At 43.8% G+C, this 17871-nt stretch overlaps 1 protein-coding gene across 9 annotated transcripts in view; it reads left to right on the forward strand.

Moving 5' to 3' along the window:
* Positions 1-17871, forward strand: part of Cadps (calcium-dependent secretion activator 1) — a 450894-nt gene that overhangs the window by 301872 nt on the left and 131151 nt on the right. For all 9 annotated transcript variants that reach the window (XM_065428684.2, XM_065428681.2, XM_065428685.2 and 6 more), the window contains 4 exons: positions 4096-4252; positions 5351-5492; positions 11152-11307; positions 16870-17020. In XM_065428684.2, coding sequence (XP_065284756.1) covers positions 4096-4252; positions 5351-5492; positions 11152-11307; positions 16870-17020 — 606 coding nt within the window. The remainder of the gene's footprint in view (positions 1-4095; positions 4253-5350; positions 5493-11151; positions 11308-16869; positions 17021-17871) is intronic.

Consider the following 17871-nt stretch of genomic DNA (forward strand, 5'->3'; position numbering starts at 1 on the left):
ATTCCTCGGCAGTCACCATCTGTGCAGCCTAACATCGCGGATAATGCTGCCTTAGCACACAGTTTCGGTCAACCGAGTCTTCCGAAACTCGACATGTCATTTAAGGGAGTGGACTGGATTTTGGGAGCAGTTCGAGCAGACAGTTCATTTAAATCACGCCCTCTAATCAACAGCAAATTTTTTTTACTTACGACAGCATCTTGCTGGAGAAGCCACGGCGGCAAATGTGGGATTGCCAACATCTGAGCCTTGTTATGATGATGCTGTTGATATACTCAAGGAGCACTTTGGTGACAGAAACAGAATGAAGCAGCATCACCTAGTCACTCTAAGAAACATTGCCCACGTTAAGATAATTGCAGATGTGCGAGGCCTCAGACGAGTGTCTGAATTCTCTCAACGTGCCCACTAAAGTTTCTTGGCAATGCTTATCAACATACTGCAAAAGGCTCTACCATACGATATCATTCCTGTGTTTACTAGAGAACAGCGAACTAAAGCATTGAGGAGGGACTCATCAGACGACACTCAAGTTGTATTGGAATCAGCTTCAGCAGCAGTTTCCTCAAATGCCAAGCTGAAAGAACTACTGGCATTCATTCGTGTTGAGTTGGAAAGACGTGAGCAGTGCATGATGTCATGCGAGAAACAGTTCAAACGAGCTGAAACGACAGCACGAGGTGGCACAGCTTCTGTTTTACATAATACATTTGTAAGGAAAGCTGACTGCCGCTCGAACAAGCATGGTTCGCGTGCTTGTGACAGTGACTTCTCACTGGCTGCTAGGAAGGATAAACTCTCTAAGCACAACAGATGTTTTAGCGGCATGTCCAGAGGTCATCAGGCACGAACCTGTCAAGTTAAGCTTCAAATGCTCGTCTTGCCATGGAAGGCATTGTACCAGAAAAAATGTGTGTCAACCCAGAGGCATCAGGAAGATGCACAGCAGCATTAGTTTAACCACAAACATCAATGTTGCATTCCAGAGGGTTATCGAGTAGTGGGTAGAGAGTGCACAGCAAGGACAACAAAGTATATCTGCAGTCTTTTCATGCTTTGGTCACCCACAACAACAATCAGCACTGTGTCACAGGCATTTTATATGGTGGAAGCCAGAAGTCCGTCACCAAAGAAGACTTAGCAATGAAGATGTGCCTCAAGGCTGGAGGAAAGACAAGCATAGCGTTTAATGCTTTAGGTAGCGCATTTCCTTCTCAAACTGAATGCTGCAAAGTAGTCAAAGTGCCGTTACGCAGTCAACACAGCACAATTTTTTACCTCGTACAAGCAGTTGTCGTTCCGGTGGTCTCCCACCATATCACTGCACCGTCAACAGACAGTCGCTTCGTGTAACAGCTACAACTGGAAAACAAGTTGTTGGCTGATGACTAAATGTTGAAGCAAGTTGAGGAGCCATGACTTTGTGTGTTGACAGCATCTGACCATCTGTTCACTATTTTTTATGCGTGAAGTTATTCAGAAAAACTAGAAAAACTGGCCACCCTCTATACGCAATGCCTCATGACTTCGAGCGTACGGGAATCTTGGAAGAACGCTAATATAATCCTAATTCATAAGAAAGGGGACGCCAAAGACTTGAAAAATTATAGACCGATCAGCTTACTGTCGGTCGCCTACAAAACATTTACTACGGTAATCACAAATAGAATCAGGAACACCTTAGACTTCTGTCAACCAAAGGACCAGGCAGGATTCCATAAAATCTACTCAACAACAGACCATATTCACACTGTCAATCAGGTGGTAGAGAAATGTGCAGGATATAACCAACCCTTATATACAGCTTTCAGTGGTTACAAGAAAGCGTTTGATTCAGTCGAAACCTCGGCAGTCATGAAGGCACTACGGAATCAGGGTGTAGATGAGCCGTATGTAAAAATACTGAAAAATATGTATAGCAGCTCCACAGCCACCATAGTCCTCCATAAAGAAAGCAACAAAATCCCAATAAAGAAAGGCATCATGCAGGCAGATACAATCTCTCCAATGCTATTCACAGCGTGTTTACAGGAGGCATTCAGAGACCTGGATTGGGTAGATTTGGGGATGAAAGTTAATGGAGAATACCTTAGTAACTTGTGATTTGCTGATGATAGTGCCTTGCTAAGTAACCCAGGGGACCAATTGCAATGCATGCTCACTGACCTGGAGAGGCAAAGCAGAATGGTGGGTCTAAAAATTAATCTGCAGAAAACTAAAGTAATGTTTAACAGTCTCGGAAAGGTACAGCAGTTTATGATAGGTAGCGAGACACTGGAAGTGGTATGGGGATACATCTACTTAGGGCAGGTAGTGACCACGGATCCAGATCATGAGACTGAAATAACCAGAAAAATAAGAATGGACTGGGGTGCGTTTGGCAGGCATTCTCAAATCATGAACAGCAGGTTGCCACTATCCCTCAAAAGGAAAGTGTATAACAGCTGTGTGTTACCAGTACTCACATATGGGGCAGAAACCTGGAGAATTATGAAAAGGGTTCTACTCAAGTTGAGGACGACGCAACGAGCTATGGAAAGAAGAATGATGGGTGTAACGTTAAGGGATAAGAAAAGAGCAGATTGGGTGAGGCAACAAACGCGAGTTGATGACATCTTAGTTGAAATCAAGAAAAAGAAATGGGCATGGGCCGGACATGTAATGAGGAGGGAAGATAACCGATGGTCATTAAGGGTTAAGGACTGGATTCCAAGGGAAGGGAAGCGTAGCAGGGGGTGGCAGAAAGTTAGGTGGGCGGATGAGATTAAAAAGTTTGCAGGGACGACATGGCCACAATTAGTACGTGACCAGGGTTGTTGGAGACATATGGGAGAGGCCTTTGCCCTGCAATGGGCGTAAACAGGCTGATGATGATGATGATGATGATGATGGGCAGGACATGTAATGAGGTGGGAAGATAACCGATAGTCATTAAGGGCTACGGACTAGATTCCAAGGGAAGGGAACCATAGCAGGGGGCAACAGAAAGTTAGGTGGGTGGATGAGACTAAGAAGTTTGCAGGGACAACATGGCCACAGTTAGTACATGACCGGGTTAGTTGGAGAAGTATGGGAGAGGCCTTTGATCTGCAGTGGGCGTAACCAGGCATGGTGGTGGTGGTGGTGATGATGATAATGATGATGACGACGACGACAACGACGACAACATTGTGAAGGTCGATAGCCGTACCAACTACTCTTGGTGTTAATTAAGGTTTAGTTAATTAAGGCATTGAACCCACTACCCAACATGGAGATATGGGCAAACCGGCCATATCTTCAAGTTGGATTCCAACTGACATCGTGAAGGTAAAAAGTCGAAACCACTTTGGTGTTAAGGTAAAGTTAATTAAAGCACATTAAATTAAGATATAGGTCATTAAGGCACTCAAACCCAGGGCCTTTGGTGCGAGAAAACAAGTAACAAGAAGTAACGGCACATTAGAATAAAAATGTCAAGCAAAGTAATGAATTCCGTGAGTGCTCCGGCTTTCGCCTTCATCCTCTTTAATGCATGCCAAAGTGGCTTACTTTCCTTTTTGAGTAAACTTAACCGACTGAGAAATGCTACCTCTTTATCTTCACATTCAGCATATTATACCTAAAAGTGTGTTGGTGGCACTGTCTCTTGCAGTTAAGAGTGAAAGGAGTGACATGTTGTGACAAATGTAACATTTTTTTGTCTGGCGTTGCGGTAAGCCACGTACTCAACTGCATACACCCTAAGTAAATGTTAAAAAACCTCAGCTTGTCAAAACTAATCCCGAGCCACCACTATGGCATGCCTCATTATCTGAATGTGGTTTTGCCATGCAAAACCCCAGAATTCAGTTGAATTTTATTTTTATTTCAAAGCCTTGCCACATCTTCTGAAGGCGTTCTGTCAGTTACATTCTATAGATTTCACGATTAGTGAAAATGTTGCCCAATTATGTTGCACGATTCTTGAGCCCGCCTTGGGTAGCTTGCAGCTGAGCATATGCAATCCCAGAGGCACATTCTGAGTGACAACTTTCTTGTATGCTGCGGTGTTCACACATGAAGTGGGGCTTTGGCATGCAGCGAGTATGTTCTCAGTGTTGTTGTGTCCCACAGGCGTTTGCGTGGTTCAGCGATCTGCTGGTAGAGCATGCCGAGATCTTCTGGTCGCTGTTTGCGGTTGACATGGACGCGGTGCTCGCGGAGCAGCCGCCTGACACCTGGGATAGCTTCCCTCTGCTGCAAGTGCTCAACGATTACCTACGCATTGATGGTGGGTGGCTTTTATACTTCTTCCTGAGGCCACACCTGTGGGCTCATTGTTTCTGCGGTTGGCTCCTTCACAGAATACCCACATGTGCCATTAATCCAAACATATGGGCAGTGAAAGCTCAGTAGGATACGGCAGGTGTCAAACACATGCATTAAAGGTACAAAAGACATTTCTATTGCATGCTGACAGTTTCACATAGAGCGCCACTTGAAAAATATCCGAATGAGCTCTGTTTTGAAAATTCTTTTCAGCAGTGAGTTTGTTCATTACGACCACTGGGAAAGCATAGCCATTGAAGGCAAGGCCTTCATTATTCTCCAACACAAGCTTGCTCCTGATAATTTTCATACACATTCAGACATGATTTTATTGTGATTTCATTACACAGTCCTATACAAGTGTTCTATCTGCAATTAAAATTCAGTTGGATGCCAGTGTTCATGTTTTCTTGTCTTTGTCTGCATGTAGCGTTTGCACTGTTAGCATATGTTTAAGACACCTTACCAAATAGCCCGAACTTTCATAAATTAAATTCAGACAGTTGTTAGTTGCTCCCTTGTAGATGTTATGGAACTAACAGCCATATGGTAGCAAATTATTCATAAAAGCCAGAGGCCGAATTCGTTGAAACATGGCAAGTGGGAGGACAAGTGGACATCTGCCAGAGAAGGCATGACTTGGTAGCTGACCTTTCTAGTGCGTGCTGCTTCACCCACGAAAGTGCTGTAAACGTTGGTCATTGCTTTCTTTGTACATTTTATACAATTTAGGTAATTTGGGTGTTTACTCCAGTTGTTTGAAATGTGAAGTAATGAGCATGATGTGTAACTAAGGCTGTCAGTGTTACTGTGGAAGAAGTCACCAGCACAGCTGGATTAACTGCAACTGACCTTTGCTTGACACGAATACTACAACTGTCAGAGGATGACTGGCATGCATGTACAAGAAAATTGTTGGGCTGTCCAGTTTCAAGTTAATGGTGCAGCGCCCTGTTGTTCTGTTAGTATGGTGCGCTTTACAGCACAGCCATATGAGGAAAAAGAGATTATTGCAGTGCCTGTGCAAGCTAAGTGCATCAGGGCCAGCTTTCTTACGCAGAAAACTTGTGTGGAGGTCGTTTCCACCAGCATCTGCGAGACACGTTCGCCCCTCAAGTGGTTCGCTACGTGGACCTCATGGAGTCTTCCATTGCCCAGTCACTGCACAAGGGCTTTGAGAAAGAGCACTGGGAGATTAAAGGGTGAGTGGCTTGTCAGAGAAACTCGGAAAAGCTACACACAGGTAACATTTAATCTGAACTATGGTTAGTTACTGCAAAAAACATGTTCCGAAAGATGTGTACTACCATGGCAAACTGAAAATGTCCGGACTTGTGATAAAAATGTGGTAAAGCGAGTAATGGTTGAGAATGTAATATATTAAGCATGAGTAAGCAAGAGTGGCACTCTGTACATTAGTGTTGCCATCAAAATGAGGACGACAAAGTGTGCATCTAGTGTTGGCCACTATTTAAAATTTTAGTTGTTTAGCAAGTTGTTAGTTGTGGCTTCAACCACAGTGAAGCCTTGGGCAGCGAATTCAACCAACCCTGGATTCCCAAGCTAAAGATGCTTTTGATGGAGCAAGTTATCAGCTTCAACAGCTAGATTCATGAGCTGCACGATGTGTACTCAAGGATCCTGCAAGGTTTGCGCGTGAGGTGACATGGTGGGAGGAATTTCATTGGCAATTACTCACCATTTATACCGTTGCAAGGAGTGAGCAGAGTCGGTGATGCAGCCCAAAGCCTGAGTGAGAGCACTACGACATATAGTCGAGACATATTGCTATGTGTCTACTGACGGTGAAAGGAAAAGCCAAGGACAGTGCCTGTGAGCAGTCGGCCATTTTGGTTGAGAGCTGTGCATCTTAGTTTAAGTACACCCTGTACATAATCGGACCCTGTGATTTCTTTATGTGGCAGTGTCTCAGTTCTTCAGGTGTGTATGCCTAAAAACAAGAAATTGTGTCAACTAATGTCCACCAATTCTGGTGTCACTTGCACCAGCTGGCAGCAATTACTGGGTTTTTGCTGAAGCAAAGGAAGGGCTTGTTAACAGCATGCCACAGCGCCTCTGCTGTGACTCTGAGAACTGGTCAATGCAAGGTGTGGGCAATCCTGACAGCACCAAGGTTTCCACGGCACTGTGTGACAAAATCGGGCCTAGAATGTCTACCAGAGCAAGTTGGAATTGTGTGCGCAGTGTCTGGCATAGTGTTTTTTATTGCCAAGAAGCCAGGATGGTGATCAGTGATGAAATCACCTGCTCCACACCTACTCTCTTGACACACTCTCAGATGCCGAGCTCAGCAACCAGCTGTAGTCAGGCTGTATGTGACAATAACAGGAAAAGTATTGTTTAAGCACAGTGAGGCTACCTAAGGCAAGAGCAGATACGCTACCAAGTGACAGTACTTGCATGACAGATCTAACTATAGAGGCAGTGACAACTACACAAGTGTATGCATATGCAAAAGGCAGTATATGCATTCCACTGTGGTGGTAAATTGTTGCCAGTTGCTAGGTGGTGCCACTTCCCCACAATGCCTTGTAGACAAGGTCTATAGGGCAGGTCTATTGATTACGAGAAAGCATTTGATTCAGTCGAAACTTCAGCAGTCATGGAGGCATTACGGAATCAGGGTGTAGACAAGCCGTATGTAAAAATACTGAAAGATATCTATAGCAGCTCCACAGCCACCGTATTCCTCCATAAAGAAAGCAACAAAATCCCAATAAAGAAGCGCATCAGGTAGGGAGATACGATCTGTCCAATGCAGTTCACAGCGCGTTTACAGGAGGTATTCAGAAACCTGGATTGGGAAGGAATGGGGATAAGGGTTAATGGAGGATACCTTAGTAACTTGTGATTTGCTGATGATATTGCCTTGCTTAGTAACTCAGGGGACCAATTGCAATGCATGCTCACTGACCTGGAGAAGCAAAGCAGAAGGGTGGGTCTAAAAATTAATCTGCAGAAAACTAAAGCAATGTTTAACAATCTCGGAGGAAAACAGCAGTTCACGACAGGTAGCGAGGCACTGGAAGTGGTAAGGGAATACATCTACTTAGGGCAGGTAGTGACCGCAGATCCGGATCATGAGACTGAAATAATCAGAAGAATAAGAATGGGCTGGGGCGCATTTGGCAGGTATTCTCAGATCATGAACAGCAGGTTGCCATTATCCCTCAAGAGAAAAGTGTGTCAACAACTGTGTCTTACCAGTACTCACATACAGGGCAGAAACCTGGAGGCTTACGAAAAGGGTTCTACTTAAATTGAGGATGACGCAACAAGCTATGGAAGGAAGAATGATGGGTGTAAGGTTAAGGGATAAGAAAAGAGCAGATTGGGTGAGGCAACAAACGCGGGTAAACGACATCTTAGTTGAAATCAAGAAAAAGAAACGGGAATGGGCAGGACATGTAATGAGGAGGGAAGATAACCGATGGTCATTAAGGGTTACAGACTGGATTCCAAGGGAAAGGAAGCATAGCAGGGGGCGGCAGAAAGTTAGGTGGGCGGATGAGGTTAAGAAGTTTGTAGGGACAACATGGCCACAATTAGTACATGAGTGGGGTAGTTGGAAAAGTATGGGAGAGGCCTTTGCCCTGCAGTGGGCATAACCAGGCTGGTTTATGATGGTGAAGAAGATGATGATGATAGGGGAGGAGGGCAAAGCCACAGAAGTATGCGAGATCATGACAGCAATGAATGGGGCAAGGGAAAAAAATGGCATAATTACGCAAAATTGTAAAGGCAGTGAAGCAGGAAGATGCATTGTTCAGTTCTCTCTTGTATTGATGTCTTAATATTTAGCACTGTTTTATTGCAGTAGCAATTATATGGACACTCCAGGTGTATTTCTGCCATCGGTGTCAGCGTCGCCGTGAGGTTCCGCATAAAGTCCAAGGACAATAACACCGTCGCCGTGTGCCATATGCTGTACGTGCGAGTGAAAGCATGCGAGGGGAGCCGACGATTGCGGCCCAATCTGGTCCATGCGATGGAGGAAATTGGAGAGCAAACATGCTGTCTTGCGTCGTGCGAAAGGCTGTGGGAGAATGGGAGGGGGCAGTGGGGTTGTGCTCTGGCAGCAACTGCATATTTCGCAACTGGGCACTAGGGGAACCGACGATCACAGCTGAACTTCACGCATGGAAGGGATGAACACGGGTAGGAAGTGCAAGACGGGGGGGCAGCTTCGACTGCGCCAGCAATTGTGTACTTTGCACAGCCATGTGCAGTCATGTGCACTGTATCTTGAAAGGGCTGTGCAGACAGCTCATGGCTATGTGCATGCTGTGTTCTTGCCGCTCTTGCGTTGAAGCGATAAAGAAAGTGCACTTCGCTTGCTGCTGCTGCCGCAATTGCTCACACCAGTGTTTTGACGTTGAGTGTCCATGCTCATCGAGTATGATATGCTCATGTTTGCTTGTGTGTGCTGACACCACGCTCGTTAATTGAGTTAGTAATATAATTAGCTAGCGAATGCTTCCAAGTTTGTATGGCCTATAAAGCTACTATTCTTACTTCATATAGCTGTCTACTAATTTGCTATTGCAATCGATGCCTCGCCTTTCAGGTCAAATTGCAACTTTTTAGCTAGATACTGGGAATGCAATCTCACTCATCTAAATAGTGTAATTTACAATAATTAAAGTAAGACTTATTCTTAAATAAACAAAAAATAGTGGTTAAACCACAAAAAATTAAATTTGTGAATTATGGCCAAGTTGCCTAAAAGCAGTAACATGGCAATATTTCGTATAATGGATATGGTTAATGATGGAGAAAGTGGCAAAAAGAGACTGATGCTTGCAAAGCATAAGGAACTGTAGGTGAAAGCACCCGAAAGAAGCACTTGGTGAAAAAATGGAAAACTAATTTATGGACCAGCATTATTTAATTGTGCTTGCATAAATGCCGTAATGCTCAGCATGATGATGATGCAAGCAGTAAAATTTTCATAAATTAGGCATTGGCAGTAACCAGTGGCACATTAGGAGAATTCCAGAATGCCAAAAAGAAATATATAAGATCAACATACAAAAACACAATCTCCTGTTGTATAGCAAAGGCAGTGCCAAAAGCAAGGGAGCTTTTTTCTAGGCACCACAGCTCTTCCACATGTCTTGCGGCTCATGAATGGCACGCCACAGTGTTTTTTTTATGTGGTTTACCTTTTCACGCATGGACATGTAAATACATTAACCGGCCAGTGTGTCAAAGGTGATGGGTTGGTACTCCTGGATTCAACTGTGTGATGGAAAACAGAGGGACAAGCCTGGAATGTGAACACCTCTATAAAAAACATCACTGTGGAAAACATATCAGTGAGCTGTTTGTCGTGGTCAATGATAAAGAATGCAACATTCTGAAGCAATGCATGTACTTGGACCACAGTAAATTGTGCGCTGTGCAAGCTCCATGAATACTGAAAGACTAAAAATTAAATAAGGGAGGCAATAAAAAATAAATGTCTGACTATTACGGTACTCTCCAACGTGAAATTTGAGAGCAGCTCGATACGTGTTTTTAATTTGCAATATATTGAGGCAAAGAATTTGAGACCGAAATCACTGCACCGACTGGCCATAGGCCAGTGCTGTTGGCGCCTTCACAGAGGGAGGGGCAGTATGGGAACACTGGCACGACGAGCAGCAATGAAGCCAGCTGCTGAAGGGAACGATGACAAATGCGTGAGCAGTGGCACGGCTGCGTTCCTGTGGTTACGTCGACGCTCAACCCAGGAATGGGCGCTTAAGAGCTGTGCTGTAAAAAATGGCGCCAGACGTGGAAAACTTGCAGCCTGCGTGGTTTTAATTGTGCCCGAGCATAACCAATGGCTGGCCGTCAGGTGTGGCAATACGACATGCTTCCATGACTTCCTTGGTCTCCTTATTATAATGACAGAACAAGATGTTTAGATTGGGCAAACAGGTAGGTGTGGCCTTGTATGGCCATTGGCCTCCTATTGCAGAAAATGTGGTTGCCCCCCTTGTTTCTGTGATGCTGCCATTTTGCATTGATATCGCTTCTGTTGCTTTCTCTGCAAATTTCAGCACAACCCATCTCACAATGAATGCCGATGTGAATATTAATTAAGCAATGTAGCAACATGATGTATGGCCACTGCAGAGACACATCAAGTATGCGGCATGTGCTGCCATCGGGCTGCTCTTCTTTCTGGACTCGCTGCACCATTTCGCGGCACCACCACAGTCTGCGCAATGCCCATGCCTGAATGTATATAATGTGGGTTCGATTCCGCTCAGTACCAGAAAAGATTTAAAGCATTTCTTTCCTGCCATTGAGGTGCAGCACGTGTTGTATCGAAGAGGCTCATTGAGGAGTAGCACGTACCCAGCGACCCAAGCTGGTGTGAATGTGGTTCACTGAAGATTGCCACGTGCCTAGTGTCATGTACTCGGTGACCCAAGTTGGTCCAATGGCTGGTTTTGAACCTGGTTTCCTCGGCACAGCAGCCCGGTGTTCTAACCATTAGGCTGCCCAATGAGTCAAGCTGGTGGGAAAGAGGCTGGATGGGGACATACTGGGTGAATTTCCTAAAGAATGCTAACTGCATTAAAATTAAGTCAGAGGGGACACATCTGCTCAATAATTTGCTTTTGGTGGCATGCCTTTGGACTAGTTCTGCAGTTACTTGAGAGTAAACATTGCTTACAGTTGGTATGTTGCCTATGTGCTCGTGTTAGCACTAGAATATATTGTTCACAATGTATGCATTACAGCTATAATGCATGCAGGGAAGTTCACAGTCAGTGTTGACACTACAATAGTGCAATGTGCAAACTGGTAGTGTGCCAGGGTTGCAACCAGCTTATGTGCTTGCAGCAATGGCTGCCCGTCGTCTGAGGAGCTGTTCTGGAAGCTGGACGCACTGCAGTGTTTCATCCGAGACTTGCACTGGCCCGATGAGGTATTTGCCAAGCACCTCGAGCAGCGGCTCAAGCTCATGGCCTGTGATATGGTGGAGTCTTGCGTCACTAGGTGAGTCTCGTGATAGTTGTCAGTGCACTTTTTGATGACAGCGCTTTCATGGTTAAACAGTCAAGCCCGGTTATGTTGAACTTGTAAAAAAAAAAAAAAAAACCACCTACCAGTTCTATATAGGGCATAATTCAACGTAAACGTTTTAAAGAATCAGACAACGTAAATGTATGTGCCATTTTGGTTTAATGCAATATAAAATAGTCTGGAATATTCTTCTGCTTAAATATCTTCGTTACCTGGAATGTTCTCTGAGACATGCATTGCATCGCCTTCAGGCTCTGCACAGTTACGCCCAGCACGGGAAAATGTTGCCTTGTTCTCTAAATGCTTGTGGTGACATTAGGCATTTCATCAATCATAGCCTCCACTATGCATCAGAGTAAACTGGGTGCGCAGTATGATTGCATCATGAAAACCATGTTACTTTCTTTTTTTTTCTTTTCTTTGTCGTGTGTTCAAGATGCAACCAATTGTAGGTTGTAAGTTGCATCCTGTCGCTCTCTCGTTGATAGGGATAATGAGTCTAGTTGAGTGCGTGTGTGCGTGGGGGTGTTTGTCATTGTGTTGATATGTTGGACTCAATTTGGTGCCCTAGTACCTGTCCTAGTAGACATATTGTTGAGGACATTCATGTCACTGTTGAGCTGTGCAAAACAGGATGTGTGCCACTCTGCTGCTTCTGATGGCCCAACACAACTAAAATGTTCTCCAGTCTATGAGCTGAAAGAGGTGCAATTTTCTGGACCTTAGAGTTTGTCATCTGTTTCGTTCCACCAATGCTTTGCTCTTCACATGCTCACCGTTGGAGGACTGTGTAGTACATCTGTGTGGTAGCAGTCACCTTGTTTGTTTGCCATTTCAAATTATTTACCAAAACACTACACTGGGACACATTGCTTGTGGTCTAGATTTCTGTCAACCCATTGCACACTGTATGGACAATTTACAGAGCTTAGCGACCACTTCATGGCATCAGACCTTCAAACTGCTGGTGAATGCTCAGACTCAGTCCCCAGCACGGCCGTTGCAAAACTATCTTCTGACATCAGGGCTCTGGCAGTAAAGTGTGAGGACACTGAAAACTGCCTTCGCAAGTCAAATTTGTTATTTTTTGGAATCCCAGAAAAGCTTGGTGAATCGTGGGAGCAATCCGAGACCCAAGTAATTTCCTTCTGTGCTCAAAAGCTTGATATTGCTGTCGTTGGCTCTTGCACCGAGTGAGCACGTAGGCTGGGGTGTTTTCGACAAGGCAAAAACCACCCCATTATAGTTAAGCTTACACACTTTAAAGACAAATCTAAGATTCTTTCTATCACTTCCAAGCTGAAGTGATGATCATTCTCGATCCACGAAGATTTTTCTGAGATTTTTTTTCTTTCTTAACCATACACTCAGCAGTTGAACACCCCGTTCAAAATTCGCTTCAACAAACTGCACATTGATAATAAACAATACATTTATGATGCGGACCATGACACCATCATTGAAGTGGAGCTACAGCAGTTAGAATGACCTTCAGGACAGTTTTCGTTGCCCTCCTTGCCACGTGCACATCGTACTAGCGCTAAAGCAGTTTTGCGGTCCTACCATAATGTGTCTGTGGTGGTAGCTAATGTTAGAAGTTATCTTCCAAAAAAAGACGTTGCGCATGCGGTAATCGAGGATGACTCTACTGATATCGCCGTACTTACTGAATCGTGGCTATCTCCCGAAGTGAAAGATATTGAGCTAGTTCCTGTTGATAAATCCTTCACAGTTCATAGACTTGATAGGGCTGCTAGGCGTAGCAGTGGTGTTCTGGACCTTGTGAAAGCGAACTTGGCTTCGATTCCTGTTCCAATCAACACCCAGCATGAAATTCTCTGCATTACCATATCTCTTGCTTCACCATCTGTTTTGCTTGTTTCGTGCTACCGTGCACCTGACTGCGATATTTTATTCGTTAATCAGCTTTATGCAGTTATATTAGACTTGCAGTCACGCTTTCCTAAACCAAACTTATTATTATGGGGGGATTTGAGCTTTCCTGACATTGACTGGTCTACACTTCTTCCGAGTCGCCAATCGAAACATTTCTTAGATCTCGCTCTTTTGTTTAACCTGTGCCAATTAATCACAGTTCCAACTCGTGGCTCTAACGCTCTCGACCTTGTTCTAGTTTTGAACCCTGACGCGATTCAATCACCGTAGTGCATAAAAGGGCTTAGTGATCACAACCTGATTCTTTTTGACGTTTCTATCATCAGTCCCATGTGCGGTATCAAGTTATAAATTTAGGTTACAAGTTTAACATTACTTTATGTGCACTTCAGCAGAAGATATGGGACTAATAAAACTTCAGCAGCAAACAAATATGGTTGCTGCTATTGTACCTATGCTCGTAACCTCACTGGGCACTGTGCTCTGCCTTGCAGATTACGGCTGGTTGTTCGTTGTGCTTATCTCTTTTTCTTTTTTTGCAGTGTGGAAGTATTTGCTGTGCTGTTAACACTAGCTGTTTCCTGAACAACTTGCGTAGGCTTTTATACATGAGTCATCGAAGGTTCCAGAACAATTGCTGGAGCCCACGTGTCAAGCGGCAAACAAGAGCAACAAAATAAAATGGTGCATGTTGTATAACAGACCAGCAACAATGTGTAGAAGGTCAATAGGACGTATTAGTCTAATAGAGAAACTAGCAGACATGCAGCACTGTTTGTATGACTAATATGTATAATACATAGGGCCTATTGATCTTATAGGTAAATCAGTACAACTAATAGAAATTTCTATTGATCTAGTACAAAACTTATATAATATGAAACATCATCTTCATCGTCAGCCTATTTTATGTCCACTGCAGGATGAAGCCCTCTCCCCGCCATCTCCAATTACCCCTCTCCTGTGCCAACCAATTCCAACTAGCACCCGCAAATTTCCTAATTTCGTCGCACCACCTTGTCTTGTACTGTCCTCTACTGTGCTTCCCTTCTCTTGGTACCTAATCTGTCACCCTAATGGTCCAACAGCTATCTAACCGGCGCATTACATGACCTGCCCAGCTCCATTTTTTCTTCTTGATGTCAATTAGAATATTGTCTATACCCGTTTGCTCTCTGATCCGAACCGCTCCCTTTCCGTCTCTTAACGTTATGCCTAGCAATCTTCATTCCATCGCTATGTACGCGGTCCTTAACTTGTTTCAAGTTTCTTTGTCAGTCTTCAAGTCTCTGCTCCATATGTCAGCACTGGTAAAATGCGCTGATTGTACACCTTCCTTTTCACTGATAATGGTTAGCTTCCAGTCAGGAGCTGACAATGTCTGCCGTATAAGATTTAACCCATTTTTATTATTCTATGAATTTCTTTCTCATGATCAGAGTTCCCTGTGATTAGTTGACCTAGGTAAATGTACTCCTTCACAGACTCTAGAGGCTGACTTACGATCTTAAACTCTTGTTCTCTTGTCCAGTTATTTATCATTATTTTTGTCTTCTGCAGATTAATCTTCAACCCCACCGTTACACTCTCCCTGTTAAGGTCCTCAATCATTTGTTGTAACTTCTCTGCAGTGTTGCTGAATAGAACAATGTCATCGGCAAACTGAAGGTTGCTGAGGTATTCACCGTCAATCCTTACTCCTAAACCTTCCCAGTTTAATAGCTTGAATGCTTCTTCCAAGCACGCAGTGAATAGCATTGGAGAGATTGTGTCTCCTTGTCTGACCCCTTTCTTTATAGGTATCTTCCTACATTTCTTGCGTAGATATAAGGTGGCTGTGGAATCTCTATAGACATTTTCCAGGGTATTTATGTAAGCGGTCTGTACTCCTTGATTATGCAATGACTCTATGAGTGTTGGTATGTCTACTGAATCAAGTGCTTGTTCATAATCTATGAAAGCCATGCAGAGAGGCTTATTGTATGCTCGTGCAATAAGAGTACAATTACACTCTCGCGTAGTAGGGTGCGGCAGAAAGTTAGGTGGGCGGATGAGATTAAGAAGTTTGCAGGGACAACATGGCCACAATTAGCACATGACCAGGGTGGTTGGAGAAGTATGGGAAAGGCCTTGTCCTGCAGTGGGTGTAGCCAGGCTGACTATTATTATTATTATTATTATTATTATTATTATTATTATTATTATTATTATTATTATTATTATTATTATTATTATTATTATTATTATTATTATTATTATTATTATACTCTCTGACATCTGCAGGCTTGGAGTGACGCCTGACACTGGCGAAAGATGCCGAGAGCGAGTGGGGCTATACTAATCCAGGTACATCCAAATTGGGAAGGCCCACTAAGCTTGAACAAAGACACTCCCTCACTAGAACAGGAATTGGCCTCCCTGGTGCAGTATTTGGCCACAACTTCCCTGATGATATCTACAATATGAAACTATTAGACTAATAAAAACTTCTATTAGAATTTTCGCTAGGGCAAGTATTCGGAGATCTCTTCAGTATGCATTCAGGACATTTTAAAGACCCGGGCATTTGCTGCACCCAGTGAAAATTCATAATTTTATTAACTGAAGTGACCTGTTTTCCATCTATAAAGAGAAAAAAATCAGGCTTAATACTACAGCGTGCACTTACTGCTTTACAAAGCATACTTTTTAGCCCTGTTGCACTGGGCTCAATGTGTGGCCATGCCAAATGAGAATGTAGGCGTGTAATAAACGCAAGACGTAGACTTACCCACTGTCCACTGCCATGTTTTCTTCAATGCTGCACTTGGCTTAGACTAGTTTGGCTTGACTTTTCAAATCGAAGTGCCATTGCACCAGCGAAGAAAGGAAATTGGGTGACTTGGTCGCCCTAGCTTGGTCGTCGACATTGCGGGATACTTTGCTGGTTAACTCTTTCATTGCCAACCACAGCTGTTGTCGCCCGCAGGAACTCAAATCTATGCAAGTTAAAGAAAGTGGTTCAGTCAAACACAGTGGTGAGGCATCAACACCAATTATCAGAGTCTAACTCCACGTATAAAAAAAAAATCATAATCAAGTTCCATGGCCTAGTAATGGCAGTAAATGAATTAATTAGCACCTAATTTTTCATTCATCAAATGAAACAATCGTAAAAATTTCAACTTCTGGTTCTCTTCTAACAGAAAACTAAATGTCCTCAAAATGTCTCGCATTGGACATTTTTGTGACGATTGCACACTCTTAAAAAGTCCTGCAAACAATGTTTTGACGATGAACTAGTGAATGTCGTCCTGAGGACATCATAAAACATGTGAGGATGTTTGTACCATCCGAGGATGTCCCGAGGACATCAAATATCGTCTGTGTCTATTGGGTCATTTTTTGTGTTAACTAGTGAATGTCGTCCTGAGGACGTCATAAAACATGTGAGGATGTTTGTACCATCCGAGGATGTCCCGAGGACATCAAATGTTGTCTGTGTCTATTGGGTCATTTTTTGTGTTCTCGACCACAAAGGTTATCGGCGCCGGGAAATCGTACATAACAAGATGGCATCAATGAGGTTCTACTGTATTTGTTTCATTTTTCACGCTGTTGTGACCGCAGGGCAGCTGAAGGTAGTGCTTCATTGTGCAGGACGCTGCAGGCATTCCAGCAGCTGCAGAGAAAGAGCAAGTGGAATACAACCGACTACATCGTGCCCTCAGAGATGTGCGCCATGATCAACGTGGTACTTGAGGCACGCATCCAGTCGCTCAAGCTGTGCACCGTGGATGGAGCTGATGTGGTCAGTCACATGCCTTGTACCAGCTAGTACAATACTTTTGATACGTTATAAGTAGACTCTCAATAAATGGAACTCCAAGGGACTGAAAAAATTAGTTCCATTTAACAGGAGTTCTGTTTACTGAGAGAGATGTGCAAAAGTGCAGAGTTATGTGCGTGCACACTTAATACAATTTATGGAACTCTTAAGCTCTAGAAGGTGAACGTACCTGATAAGTTTTTCAGAAAGGAAGAAAACTGCAAGGGGTTTTGGTACAGCACTCACAAAGTTTTTTTGGCAACAATTAGTCACTGTGCACTAAAAAATGCACCAATTTTGCTTTGTTTGAGTCCTTGGAACTGCACCTATAGGATTGTTTTTTGCATGACACTTAAGCTTTGGACAAACATTTCAGATCCTGGTTCCTTCAGAAAAAAATTATTGAGATACTGCACAGCTGATTCTACTCCTTGAAGTGTGGTAGGCTCCACGGTAGTTACCCCTTCAGATTCCTCTTCTGGCTCACTTTCTTCTTCATCACACACCTCAGCAACAATGCTCTCCACCGTGTTTTCAGGGCAAGTCACAACATCACCATCGATGTGCACGTACTCATCAAAGTCCAGATGGATTTCCTTTAAAGCACACTGCTCTACTACCTCCTGCCTCTCAAGGGCATCTTCACCATCACATTCAGGCAAATCCTGCAAGTCGGATGCCTGGTCACAAAAAAATCCCGCGCGCCTAAAGCAATTTGCTATAGTATTAGCAGTCAGCTGCCTCCAGGCATCGGCAATAAGATGAATGGCACCAAGAATGTCCACCTTGTACTCCTTATTGTGGTTCATACACACCAGCATCCTCTGCAGGAG

This window comes from Dermacentor albipictus, chromosome 6 (assembly GCF_038994185.2).
Source record: "Dermacentor albipictus isolate Rhodes 1998 colony chromosome 6, USDA_Dalb.pri_finalv2, whole genome shotgun sequence".
NCBI classification, from domain to species: domain Eukaryota; kingdom Metazoa; phylum Arthropoda; class Arachnida; order Ixodida; family Ixodidae; genus Dermacentor; species Dermacentor albipictus.